General features: G+C 36.1%; 2 protein-coding genes across 3 annotated transcripts; both read right to left on the reverse strand.

Annotated features, from left to right (window-relative positions):
- Positions 1–1,715: 1,715 nt before the first annotated feature.
- LOC132163547 (laccase-2-like) lies at positions 1,716–6,501 on the reverse strand. 2 transcript variants are annotated; one of them, XM_059573867.2, is made up of 8 exons: positions 6,354–6,501; positions 5,917–6,002; positions 4,621–4,779; positions 4,352–4,503; positions 3,826–4,070; positions 3,603–3,731; positions 2,552–3,508; positions 1,716–2,100 (listed from the first exon to the last, which is right to left on the reverse strand). In XM_059573867.2, the coding sequence occupies exons 3-8, from the start codon at positions 4,753–4,755 to the stop codon at positions 1,970–1,972; spliced, it is 1,749 nt and encodes a 582-aa protein (XP_059429850.2). In that variant the 5' UTR covers positions 4,756–4,779; positions 5,917–6,002; positions 6,354–6,501; the 3' UTR covers positions 1,716–1,969. The 2 variants fall into 2 exon arrangements, with proteins under 2 accessions (XP_059429850.2, XP_059429851.2); XM_059573868.2 differs by lacking the exon at positions 5,917–6,002.
- Positions 6,502–8,966: 2,465 nt separating this feature from the next.
- Positions 8,967–10,855, reverse strand: ZIP2 (ZRT/IRT-like protein 2). Its single transcript, XM_059575230.2, has 2 exons — positions 10,240–10,855; positions 8,967–9,387 (listed from the first exon to the last, which is right to left on the reverse strand). Exons 1-2 carry the CDS (start codon positions 10,853–10,855, stop codon positions 8,996–8,998), a joined length of 1,008 nt encoding a protein of 335 aa, XP_059431213.2. The 3' UTR covers positions 8,967–8,995.
- Positions 10,856–13,342: the final 2,487 nt, after the last annotated feature.

Raw genomic sequence — 13,342 nt, forward strand, 5'->3', positions numbered from 1 at the left:
GAAAATAGTTAAATTACAATTAATATTCTTTAAAATTAGTCATAAACTACAAATGGTCTGTTTAAGAGTGCGTTTAAGGGGTCTAAATGTGTATTTAACCCTCAAAAAGTCCGCTTGAAGAAAAAAGAACTCGTTTGGTAAAAAAATATAAAGAGTTTTTAAGGGTTCAAAAAGCCAAAATACACTTTTGACAAAAAAATATTTTTTGACTTAAAATGTCTATTTCTCAAACACAATTTCAATCCCAAACATGCCATAAATAGGTGATAATTCATATTGGCAGAGTGGAAAATGGAGCACGACAGCTAGGCTCACCTTGGGTCCATGTGTAATGCTTGGGTTTCACATAATGAAAAGACTATCCCACAACCCACTGGTGGCCACATAACTTGTGGCAAACGACGTGGATTCAATGCATCATGAAGATAAAAATCCGACATCAATCTCTACTCGTGCTCGTCCATCCACAACATGTCTTGTCATCCCATAATATTTCAGCTCCAATTTCTTATCAATCCATACAGAGAAGCATATATATGATTGTTGATATTCATTAGAAAGTATCTATGGCCCTCAATTTTTGACACATTCCGCTAATTCAACACAACATTTCTGATTCATTTAATTAAATGGTTTTGATTAGAGTTGATCTATTTAGGATTGATAGTTTTTGATACGATGTGCGAATTAAATATAAAATTATTGTGTTAGGGTTAAGGAGTGACCTTTCATTAAATGAGTAGTATTAGAGTTTACCTATAGAGTACTATACTGTTATATATATACCTACGTCTCGACATAATTTATCCAAACTCAATACGAAATATTTAAGGCTAACAATTTTTTACATGTCTCTTGAACTCGACAAGAACCCAACACAAAATTTGATTTTATAATGTTTCAATAAGTAATTCCTAATAGCTATATATGTCCCAATTTGATATGTTCCTCCATAGAATGGGAGAGGGGACCACCAAAAGGATGATCCATCAACATCCCTGGATGGACTTGTGTCAGAACCGAGACCATATAACAGAGGAAGCATGGTTCCCCTCGTGTCATCCAAATTAGACCATTTCGTCTTTTTTTTTTTCCTCATTCTTGTGTGACAGGATGAGAAGAAATATCTAGAAATATCCTTCCTCTCTGCAAGTTTGTTTTGGCTTGAATGTTGATTTATCAATACAAGAGCAGAGGAGCCGTGGGATGTTTTTGAATTATGTGACAGAAGGATGATTTGGAGGTGAACTAATTAAAACCTTTTTGTTGAAATTAGACCTATAGTTTAATTTTTAATGGGGCATTTGAAATCCTATGTACAGATTTTAATGTGGCGAAGTTTGATGTGAACTAAAATCTATCATTTGGTGGGTTACATGCTGTTGATCAATTACATCAAGCTTAGCTTAAATTGATAAAATAAAAACATTTAATCAGCTTGGTCAGCTTGGTTAGAGAGAGAGAATATTACTATTATTTAGTTAGGCACCAACATAAGCATTGAAATCCTGGATAGTACAAAACCCATGAGAGAGAGAGACAGAGAGAGGGGGGGGGGGGGGGGGGTTCATGAATGAATATTACTATTATTTAGTTAGGCACCAACATAAGCATTGAAATCTTGGATAGTACAAAACCTCAGAGAGAGAGAGAGAGAGAGAGAGAGAGAGAGAGGGTTCATGAATGAATATTACTATTATTTAGTTAGGCACCAACATAAGCATTGAAATCCTGGATAGTACAAAACCTCCTCCCCCACCCTTTGTTTTTTCTTTTTTTTTTTTGTGGTTATTTTTCAGTGGAGGACTCTAGAAAAATCTCAATAGAGGCAAACCAAGCACACATTTGGCTCAGTTCCAATGTGGGCTTTGGCAACTCTTTTAGGGGTACTACAATATTGCAAAACATAACCAAAATAAATTAGAAGAAGATAAAAGGGTTATGTTGCATAGTTGCATTCAATCAAAGATCAACACTTTGGAAGATCTGCCGGTGGAGGAGGCAGCTTCTGATTGGGGAGCTTCCCATCTTGCACAATCCAGGCCATTCTTAAACCCCAGCTCAGATGGACATCGAAGTGGCAATGCATCAACCAAACCCCTGCTCAATCATCATCATAACAATTTCATCAAACACCTTCTACATCAGGCAGAATGCATGCATTTCTATATAACTATTACCTTTTGCATCCTCACCAAATGGTTGGTTAGTGCATTATACCAACTTGAAATTAGGTAAATTAAACTCAGTGTAATAATAATGAAAAGACATTAATAAAATACATTAATATGTTAAAGTAATCATTAAATGATTAAATTTATCGATTCCTATCAGCTTAAGTTTTTGGGATAACTGGTAATTTAACATAATATCAGTTAAATCACCCTCCATTTAAATTAAATATTACACGTATTGAGCCACATCTATTAAAAGAAAGTTTGAATTCACATGTGAAGGGAAGTGTTAAAATAATGATTAATTGATTAAATTTATTTTTTTCCTATCAGCTTAAGTTTTTGGAAGAACTAGTAATTTAACATAATATACTCACCTGGGTTGTCTGCAAGGAACCGAATGGCAACCCAACCGCCGGAAGGCACACCAACAGTATTTCTTTCAGCAGGGTCAACAACGTTAAAGTTGGCAGGATCCTTGTTGGGATTAAAGTTTCCGAAACCTTGGCCGACAACATAAAAGTTGAAGCCATGAAGATGGAGCGGATGGCTCTCAGCACCCAAAATGCTTGTGTCCTGCAACACTACTTCAACGCTAGTATTATATGGTAGAACTATTGCTTTGGTTCCATTGCTCACAACTGTATTGTTGGGTGGAGTGCCGGTGTAGTTGAATGGTTGTAGGGGAACACTTGGAAAATCAGTGGTGTAAATCCCATTAGATTTCCCGAAGAAATGTGCTTGGAGGAGTGCTGTTGTGGGGAGGATAAAGGAGATATTGTTAATTGAAGCTGCAAATTTTGAGCTGTTGTTAGGCCCTTGGCAGGTTTGGTTTTTGGGGCACGGGTTGCTTCCTAGGCCTACAGTGAAAAAAAACCGCTTTTGGACCGTTTGGGGCACGTTGGCAGGGAATTTAGCGGTGGCCAAACTTTTAAATTTTCTTGTAAAATTCATGACGAAGGAAGTGGCATTGAGGGCGGGGAGAGCTGGTTTGAAATGTGGACGCTTGTTGAAAGCCGACGTGGAATTGTCGTACTCAAGAATGCCGGCAACTGTGGAATTGTCAAAGGTTCCTAAGCCGGTGAAATATGGTCGAGCTAACATGAAGAATGTGGCGTTGGGGTCGTGGGGTTTTGTCTTCAGAAGAACGTTGGTGGTCTGTCCTGGTGTGATGACCAATACATTGGTCGTGAAAGGCTTCACGTAAATTGCATCTGCTTCAACAATGGTTAGGCTGTGGTTTGCTATGCTGAAAAAGAGCTCGTCATTGAGTGCAGCGTTAATCAAACGGAGGAGATATGTCTTCCCCGGCTTTACCTTCAGCCTGAACGTATCTACAAACCATAAAATCATTGGCTAATTTTCAGTGTTACATCATCTCATTTGTATGACAGGCGTATAGTATTATCTCAATCATAAAGTACGTACCTTTTTTAGAACAATTGTACAATGGTCCAGGAAGTCCATTAATTGTGTAGGCATCAGAGACATTTGGGCCGGCTCCGGTCTGAAGAGCTTGCTTAATTACTGCCTCTGGATCAACATTCCACCACTCTCCTATAATTATAGCCATATAGTTTGATCATGTTCAATTTGCATATCATAGAAGATAAATTCTACGTCTAAAAAATTGTGTTTTTTTTTTAGTTACCAAATATGATGGGGACTTCCTTGTAGGGTTTGAGAAATGGGTATGATGCATTTTGCTTAGGGAGGATGATGAGGGGTCCGTAGACAGTAGCTCTTAGCCATGAGATGTGGGCATGCCAGAAAAGAGTTCCTCTTTGGCCAACAATGGTGAAGTTGTACACAAAACTCTGCCCAGTTTGAATAGGGCATTGGGTTATATATGATGGCCCATCAAACCATCCGCTCTGTAGCTGTCTGATTCCATGCCTATATTTTTGTCATCCACCATTCAACACAAGTATTAGGAGTTTGTGAAATTATTTCAACACATTAAATATCAAGGAAACTTAAACATATATATACCACACACATAATATGAAAACGTTTGGCAATAAAGTTATTTATAAACTGATATGACGGTCCATAATTAATGAAATAATTAAACGAAAAAATTGACTTCAAATTATAAATTATTTCCCTAATTATGAATTTTCCCATGACAATTTTTTTTTTTCAGTCTACCTAGAAAGCTGTACATGGTATCGTACCAGTGGATGGAAATGTTGTTTGGAACATGATTGACCACCTTAACAACCAGTCTGTCTCCCTCTCTAGCAATAATTCGAGGGCCAGGGAATTTCCCATTGACTGTCACCAGGCTCTTTGTGTGGCACAATCGGGTGACATTTTGTAACCTTATCTGAAAACAAAAAACAATAACCAAGTAATCAATACTTAATAAAATCATGTTTTATATAAACATGTAAACAAAAAAACAAAAACAAAAACAAAAAAGCTGAAAGAGGTGGAAAAGTACATCAAACTTGTAGTGCCTTGTAACGCCTGCATGCTTTGCTTTAGCAACGGCAACGTCAGGAAAGAGGCAGAGAAAGGCAATGGCAAAGAGAAAAGCCACAACAACTGCCGGTGATGAAGGAAGAGAAGCACCCATTTTTGAGTTTCAAATGCTTTACTTCTATAATTGGTGGAAAGACAATAAGAGAGAAAGGATGAGCTGATCGATCCGCAGTGTGATTCATGAAAGCATGTGAAGGCTGGTTTATATAGATGATGATCATCATATATGACAGTCGTTACGTGCATTTTGGTTGATTAGGTAATCAAAGTTTTAAGTTTTTGAAAAAACAAGAGAATTGTACCAACTGTTGTTGGCCCCGTCTGGTCATCTTCACTGTGGATCCTCACCTGGAGTGTCATTAAAGTTAATTTATTTTTTTCCTTTTTTTCTTTTTAATCATTTTTACCCCCCGCCCCTAGTTAATTACCTCATAGCTAGGACATTAATGCATTAGGTGCTAGCGGTTTGATTATTCTATTAACATTTCTTTGGAAAATATTCATTGTTTATTTCTTAAAGAAAAAGAAAAAAAAAAAAAAAAAAAAAAAAAAAGGGAAAAGAGAATATCTAGAAGACAAAGAGAACTCTAAAATTAATGCTAGCCTTTTTGTAGTTAAATGGTATGAGCTTTTGGGATTGGAAGAAAAAGAAAAAAATATTCTAGAAAAAAAATTTGCCAAAATATTTATCAATGGAGTATTAGTTAATTAAAAGGACTTAATGAATCAATATAGCTAGCCATTTTCAAAGTTATAGTCCATGATATCTCTGTCTCTATATATGTACTTCGTCAACACATTTCTAATCTGAAAGGGAAAGAGCCCATCCAAAACCCCAACGGTTATATTGGTGACCCGGTACAAATTAATCAAAGGATTACCGTCTTCCCAAGTCACCCACACTCCTTTTGAAGTGATTTCAAGGCTCATGTTCTTTATCTCATTTTCATGGAATTGAAGACTCAAATGGGGTATGCCTGGTTGGTGACCATGGCTCCTATTAGAACAGTGGCTTAAATTTAGGAAATTGTTTGAAAGAGAAGGACATTTGACCCGATCGACTTTCTCTTTAGCAAGAAAACCAATAATGATGGGGGGTTTAGGTTGTTGTTAGTTTCTTAACAAAAATAACCAAACGAATCGCTGAGGCTAGCTTGATGATGAAGTTGAATCAACCAGGCAGCAATATTTCCTTTTTTTAATCAAAACGGGCTTCTGAAGGATTTTACTTCATGGCCAAACAAATTTACTTAACTGAGTATCAACCTCTACCCACATATGTAGTTGTACCAACTACTCTCCTTTTGGGTTACTCCTATCTCTACGATCTACCCCTCTTACCTGCAATACAAATACAATACATCAACTACTACGAATATATATATTATTATATAAGCAATTCATGTGCGTCTCGAACGGGTTACATTTGTTAAAATTTTTGTTTTTTGTCGGCTTAAGCTTTTAAGACATTTAATGATGGTTTAACAAACCCAAAATATAAATTCGTACCATTTTCACTTTATGTCGCATAAGAACAATTTTTCAAACGAAAACCAAAAACAACGACCATCTGAAATACATTAATAAACATACCCTATATAGTTCTTGATGAAGCTGAAATCATCACATAAAAGTTAAAACATTGTGTATTTATTATTGGGAAATAACCCATGAAATTAATTAAGCACATACCTGTTAAATATATAGTAGTATGATTGTTGAAGCTCGAAAGCAGGAATTTGTAATCTCAAGGCAGATAGTAAGGAAGAGTAATAGGTGAATTGTGTCCACACAAAGCTAGCTAGTTTTAAGTTTTATGACACATTTCCTTTTTATGAGAATTAGGAGCTCTATATATATAGCATACCACAAGAGGTCTTTAGCCATGCATGACAACCTCTTTTTCAGGAAACTGAAACCTTATCCTTATCTTACTGCTGTCTGTTTTTTTTCTTTTTCTTCCGAGCTTATCCTTAAGATAATGAAAAACCAAATCAACTTATCAGGTATCTTGTAACAAAATCGAACGTCTACTGTCTACATATGCATGCATTTATAGTCCATGAGTAAAAACGGAAAGGAACATTTAATGCTTTCCCCTCTGGCGCCTTTAATACCCGAATCTTGTTGATCCTTTTTTGTTTTCTCACCGAAAAAGATTCTCTCTATTTCTTTTAGATGGCCACTCAACTGACACACGATTCTTGTGAGCGAAATCGTGAATTTGGAGTTTATCTGAAATAAGTCACAAAGTGACTTTGTCTTGAAAGGGTTTTAAAAAAAAAAAAAGACAGATTCATGTGCGACCGGCGGGGAATTCAAGCTCATAGCTAGAGAGAGGGAATAAAGGTCTTTTATTTTAGTGACAATGATGCATTGTAATGAAACATCTATATGTGGAAATACTTTAACATATGGGTCTTTTTTTTTTTTTAATTTTTATTTCTAGAAGTGCATGCTTCCTATTCAAATCTTATTGAAACCTTTTTTTCTTTTTTCTTTTTGAAAATCCTATTGAAATCTTGTGCAACTACTATTGTAAGTAATGTAGATTAATAAGGATGTCGATCTTCCTCTATGCTTGGTTTTGTTGAGCCCGGCATAGTTTGCCTGAATGAGATAGTCAAATTAAGGAGTTGACAGCTCGGAGAAATCACCAAACCGACCATGACATAACTTCGGGTAAGCACTAATTATCAGAATTAAAAAAGATGTTGATTCTTTACTTTGGTTTGCAGGGAAGGGTGTGTGTTGATTCATGTCCTTTTGTGAATTGTCATTCAGGGTGGACAAGCACATTACAAATTGTTAGTATAAGAGTGGAATTTACTCAAGTTTATGTTTTTCCACACATTTTAGGTCAGTAATTCCAATAGTACTATCAAAAGATGTTCTATTAGGTAATAGCTAGAGTAAGATTTAGATTTTGAATTTATTGTTTGAACTTGATATTGAAACTATTCTAATGTTTCTGATTTTTTTTTTTTTTTTTAAAAGAAAAGCCCCGTACTAGAGGGATGGTAACGGACAAAATGAGACCCATGGTTGTAAAATCAGAAAGATAAAACATGAAATTAAATGAATGCTCTTAATGTGTGTTTTGTACAAAACAAAACCAAATCAAAACACAATTAAACCAGAACACCTTCGGAGTTTCTGTTCTAGTGAGAAAGAAACTCGAAGTTTAAATCTACAAAAGGTTTTAAGAGATACAAAAGAAGATATATATATATATATATATATATATATATATATTGTGATAAATTGGTTTGAAATCAACTTATTTAGTGTCAAAATAGCAATTTTAATGTCTGCTTGCCAGCAATTTCACAATTAACAGTAAATAACTACTAATTCAATAGTTGTTAAAATCTATCCATCCAATATTAACAAACACTTAATCTTGACCGTTACATTAAAATTATAATTAATGGTTACTAATTTATATGGTGTGTGGTACTATTGTTGTTTCTTTCCAATTCCATGCATCAACCTCCACTAATATTGGCTGCCCGGATCGAGTGGTTTTACTTAAAGTTCCTTAAAATGTACGTTTCAACTTCGTCTCTAAAATGTTTATGTTAATTATTTTAATGCTTTGCTTGATTTTGCTATTCATATTTGTGGTGTTTGAATTGAAAGTTGGTAACTTTATTAATCGTTATTGTTGTTGAGATTAAGATATTCATTATTTAGCAACTTGGGGTCTAAACTAGAGTTTTGTATTGAGTTTGTGTTGAGTTCTCAAATTGCATGTCAAGTTCTGATTGTGTCAAAGCACTATATAGGTCAACCTTAACCCGCGACTCATTTAATTAAATGAGTCAAACTCCTTAACCCTAATCCGCTAATTTTGTGTTGTCGGATTCGTGGATCATGTTAAAAACCTTCGGCCCTAGTGGCACTCAATGTTATCGATCTATGATTCATGATATCAAATCCATTCGATCTGTCGGTCTAGCCCAACATCCTCAGATCCAAGTACACCCTCGCTTAGGTGCAACGCTTCGTGGTCGATTCCCCCATTGGTAGCGGTCCGCAAATCTGCTTCAACGAGCTTTAACATGGTTAATTAATGCTATTTTTAAGTTGTTCAAACTGAGAAAGTAGAAAACAACATCTTATTAATAATGCGTTAGAACTTAGAACCAACATATATATATATATATATATATATATATATATATATATTGAACACCGGACAATAACACAAAGGAAATCATACTTTCTCAGACTTGGACTGAGTGCACACAGGTAAATGGCAGCCAATAGGCCATAGAAAATTACACAAAACATCATAAATTATACATCGTCACCAACAAAATTAACCCAATCTAGTCCCAGATCATCACAACCGCTATAACACCCACTCCAAGAAGCACAGCAAGAAATTTGAAGAAGGGAGTGTCAAAATAACACTCAGAGTGCGGTTTGAAGCCCTTGGCTATAAGATGGTTGATGGCGACATAGATGAAAACCCCACAAGCAATGCCCATTGAGATAGCATAAACCCAATCAGCTGCTGCTCCTTGAGTCGTGGCATCAATAGCTATGCCTATTCCTACTCCAATGGGGCTGGATACAGCGAAGGCAAAAGAATAAGCTGCAGTTATCAGAAATGGCCTCTTTGGTAGCATCCTCAGCAGTGCTATTCCCATTGCAATGGCTGCGAAGAGTTTGTGCAACGATATTGTCCACAGATTCCTCCATGCATCACCTTCATTATCTGAAATTTCATTTTTGGGAGAGGGATGTTGTTAAGATTGCTAAACGAAAACACTATACTCATCCAAACTCAATTATAGAATAGGAAGAAACCAGCTAAACACAACTTGATTTGTTTATTTGTAATGCAATTACATGGCCTGATATTGGGTTGGTAATTTTTTACACGACTTAAGAATTTATACGTACAAAATTAGCAGATTAGGGTGTACACACACACACACACATATATAAAAGCTGACAATTTTTTACACGACTAGCAAACTCAACACAAACCATACATGAAATTGATGGGTTAGGGTTGAAAAATATAGCTCATTTAATTGTATGGATTAGGCTATAATTGACCTATATAGTACTCTTATATGCATACATTGACATGACCTGAATCAGCCGATCAATACACGAACATAAATGTTCACCCTAGCTAGTCAGATGCTTGGATATGAAAGATACTTAACACGGTACAAAAGTAGCATATATTAGGTTCACACACATACACACAAATCCTATATGCAATTGAATTAATTAATTGGTTAAGGTTGAAGGGTCTGACCCATTTAATTGCCATTTAATTGTATGGATTAGGTTATGATATATATATATATATATATATATATATATACATCAACATGACCTGAATCAGCCGATCGATACACGAACATGAATTTTCACCCCTAGTCGGATGTTGGCATATGAAAGATATATACTTTAACTACAAAAACTAACTAGCTGGTAATTTTTCCATGACATATGAATTAGAACCCAAAGTAGTGCAAGATGGATGGTTCGTTGAATATTGAGAAGACTAACTAAGGAATAGATATTCATATAAAAACTCTTATCATTTTACCTGCAACTCCCACGGCAATACCCTCGAAAATGGAATGAAAACAAAGGGCGAGGATGAGTAGTAAGGTGTCTCCAAACGACGTTGTCCTCAGTAACGACGTGTCGTTGTGACCCACATGCACCTCTTTAGGTTGTTCTTCCGGCGTGCTTCCTTCTTCCACAACCAGAACTCTAGCTTCCGATCTTCCGCCACGGCTTGTAACAAAAGTCACCACGCAATCCCCAAGCATTGTCAGAAGATAACCCGATGACGCCAGCATGAAAGCAAAAGGGTATGTTTTAGTCGTCAGGTCACCAAAACCTTCGGCAGAATCGCTCAAGAAATGCATCATAGAGGTTCCCAAGAAAACCCCGCCGGCAAATTGCGTGCCCAGAAGCAGAAAGCTCTCGTTCCATCGGTAGAAGTAAGGGGAGACTCCGGCTGCAAAAGTGCTCACCAGGAGAATTATCAAACACCATACTTTCACCAGAATCAGGTGCTTCGAGTGCAAACTTACATCGCCTGTATCGCTGCTGTCGTGTCCTCCATGGCCGTTGATCAGAGACAGCTGGAGGAGTAGGAGAGAGAGAAAGAAAGAGGTTGACTTTAGGGTTTTGATGGAGGAGATGGAAGCCATTGATGGATATGGTCGAAAATCTCTCTCATACGGTTAAGTTAGGTGTAATGTTCGTTATAATATAAGAAAAGCTGTGTAAATAAAACTTCCTCGATCTAAGCCTTCAATGGCTATGTCTTTTTGTAGTACAGTTTTGACTTTGCAGGATATTGTAGAATTGTACTACACACTCCTCTTACTTGATTAACTCTCTAATCAATATATAAAACTTGTGTACTGCATTAATTAATAATTAATAATTAAAATGAAGAGTGGCAATGGCTGGCTTCAATGAAGTTTGCGTGCGAGCTTGCGTGAAGCAATATAACACTACAAGAAAGATACTCATCAGGGGCGACTTATTAGGGGCGACTCAAAAGTCGCCCCTAATACTCAACTATTAGGGGCGATTTTGAAAGTCGCCCCTAATAGTTCCGTATTAGCGTCCACCTCGAAGTAGACGCTAATAATGGGTCGAAAAGTTGACTATTAGCGTCCACTTTACAGTGGACGCTAATAAGTCGACCCTAATATACGCGCGGGAATTATCCTAGGGGCGGGAAAAATTTAAGCGGCGAAAAAAAAAACTTTTAGGGTCGACAATAGTCGACCCTAATACTTAACCAATAGCGTCCACTTAAGTGGACGCTGAAAGATGGAAAAAAAATAAAAAAAAGAAAAAAAAAATCACATAAAAGCTCAATAGGGTCGACTTTGAGAGTCGACCCTAATAGTTAGGCATTAGGGTCGACTTTTGTCGACCCTAAAGAGTGCGTAGAAGAATTAAAAAAAAATTTTAAAAAATAAATTTGATGACCAATAGCGTCCACTAAGAGTGGACGCTATTGACCTATTATTAGGGTCGACTTTGAGAGTCGACCCTAATAGTTAGGCATTAGGGTCGACAAAAGTCGACCCTAAAGAGTGCGTAGAAGAATTAAAAAAAAAATCAAAAAAATAAATTTGATGACCAATAGCGTCCACTCTTAGTGGACGCTATTGACCTATTATTAGGGTCGACTTTGAGAGTCGACCCTAATAGTTATGCATTAGGGTCGACAAAAGCCGACCCTAAAGAGTGCGTAGAAGAATTAAAAAAAATTAAAAAAATAAATTTGATGACCAATAGCGTCCACTAAGAGTGGACGCTATTGACCTATTATTAGGGTCGACTTTGAGAGTCGACCCTAATAGTTAGGCATTAGGGTCGACAAAAGTCGACCCTAAAGAGTGCGTAGAAGAATTAAAAAAAAAATCAAAAAAATAAATTTGATGACCAATAGCGTCCACTCTTAGTGGACGCTATTGACCTATTATTAGGGTCGACTTTGAGAGTCGACCCTAATAGTTATGCATTAGGGTCGACAAAAGCCGACCCTAAAGAGTGCGTAGAAGAATTAAAAAAAATTAAAAAAATAAATTTGATGACCAATAGCGTCCACTAAGAGTGGACGCTATTGACCTATTATTAGGGTCGACTTTGAGAGTCGACCCTAATAGTTAGGCATTAGGGTCGACAAAAGTCGACCCTAAAGAGTGCGTAGAAGAATTAAAAAAAAAATCAAAAAAATAAATTTGATGACCAATAGCGTCCACTCTTAGTGGACGCTATTGACCTATTATTAGGGTCGACTTTGAGAGTCGACCCTAATAGTTAAGCATTAGGGTCGACTTTTGTCGACCCTAAAGAGTGCGTAGAAGAATTAAAAAAAATTAAAAAAAATAAATTTGGTGACCAATAGCGTCCACTAAGAGTGGACGCTATTGACCTATTATTAGGGTCGACTTTGAGAGTCGACCCTAATAGTTAGGCATTAGGGTCGACTTTTGTCGACCCTAAAGAGTGCGTAGAAGAATTAAAAAAAAATTAAAAAAAATAAATTTGATCACCAATAGCGTCCACTAAGAGTGGACGCTATTGGCCTATCATTAGGGTCGACTTTGAGAGTCGACCCTAATAGTTAGGCATTAGGGTCGACAAAAGTCGACCCTAAAGAGTGCGTAGAAGAATTAAAAAAAAATTAAAAAAAAAAATTTGATGACCAATAGCGTCCACTACGAATGGACGCTATTGACCTATTATTAGGGTCGACTCTCAAAGTCGACCCTAAAGATTGCGTAGAAAAATAAATAAAAAAATAAAAAAATAAAATTTAAGCTAATAATTAATTATAAGATAAATATCACATTAATGATCTTTTATACTAAAAATTTATTAAATTTAAATTTGTTGTTAATATTTTAATAATAAAAACATATTTAATATTTGACTCATCCAACATATAATTTGATGCAATATCTCCTTCCATTAGGATTTGGCGTTAAAATGTTATTTCCCAAAAATTTACCTCCGATAATATGTCATTATTTATTTTATATAAATTATCGGATATTCGATCGATCGTGATAGGATCAAATGATCGATCAAACTTCAAACAAATTAAAGGTTCGTTCACACATCCGTTAGGTCCTACTGCATTTGTTCGATTGATCATGATAGGATCAAAT

This window comes from Corylus avellana, chromosome 8 (assembly GCF_965113065.1).
Source record: "Corylus avellana chromosome 8, dhCorAvel1.hap1.2, whole genome shotgun sequence".
NCBI lineage: Eukaryota > Viridiplantae > Streptophyta > Magnoliopsida > Fagales > Betulaceae > Corylus > Corylus avellana.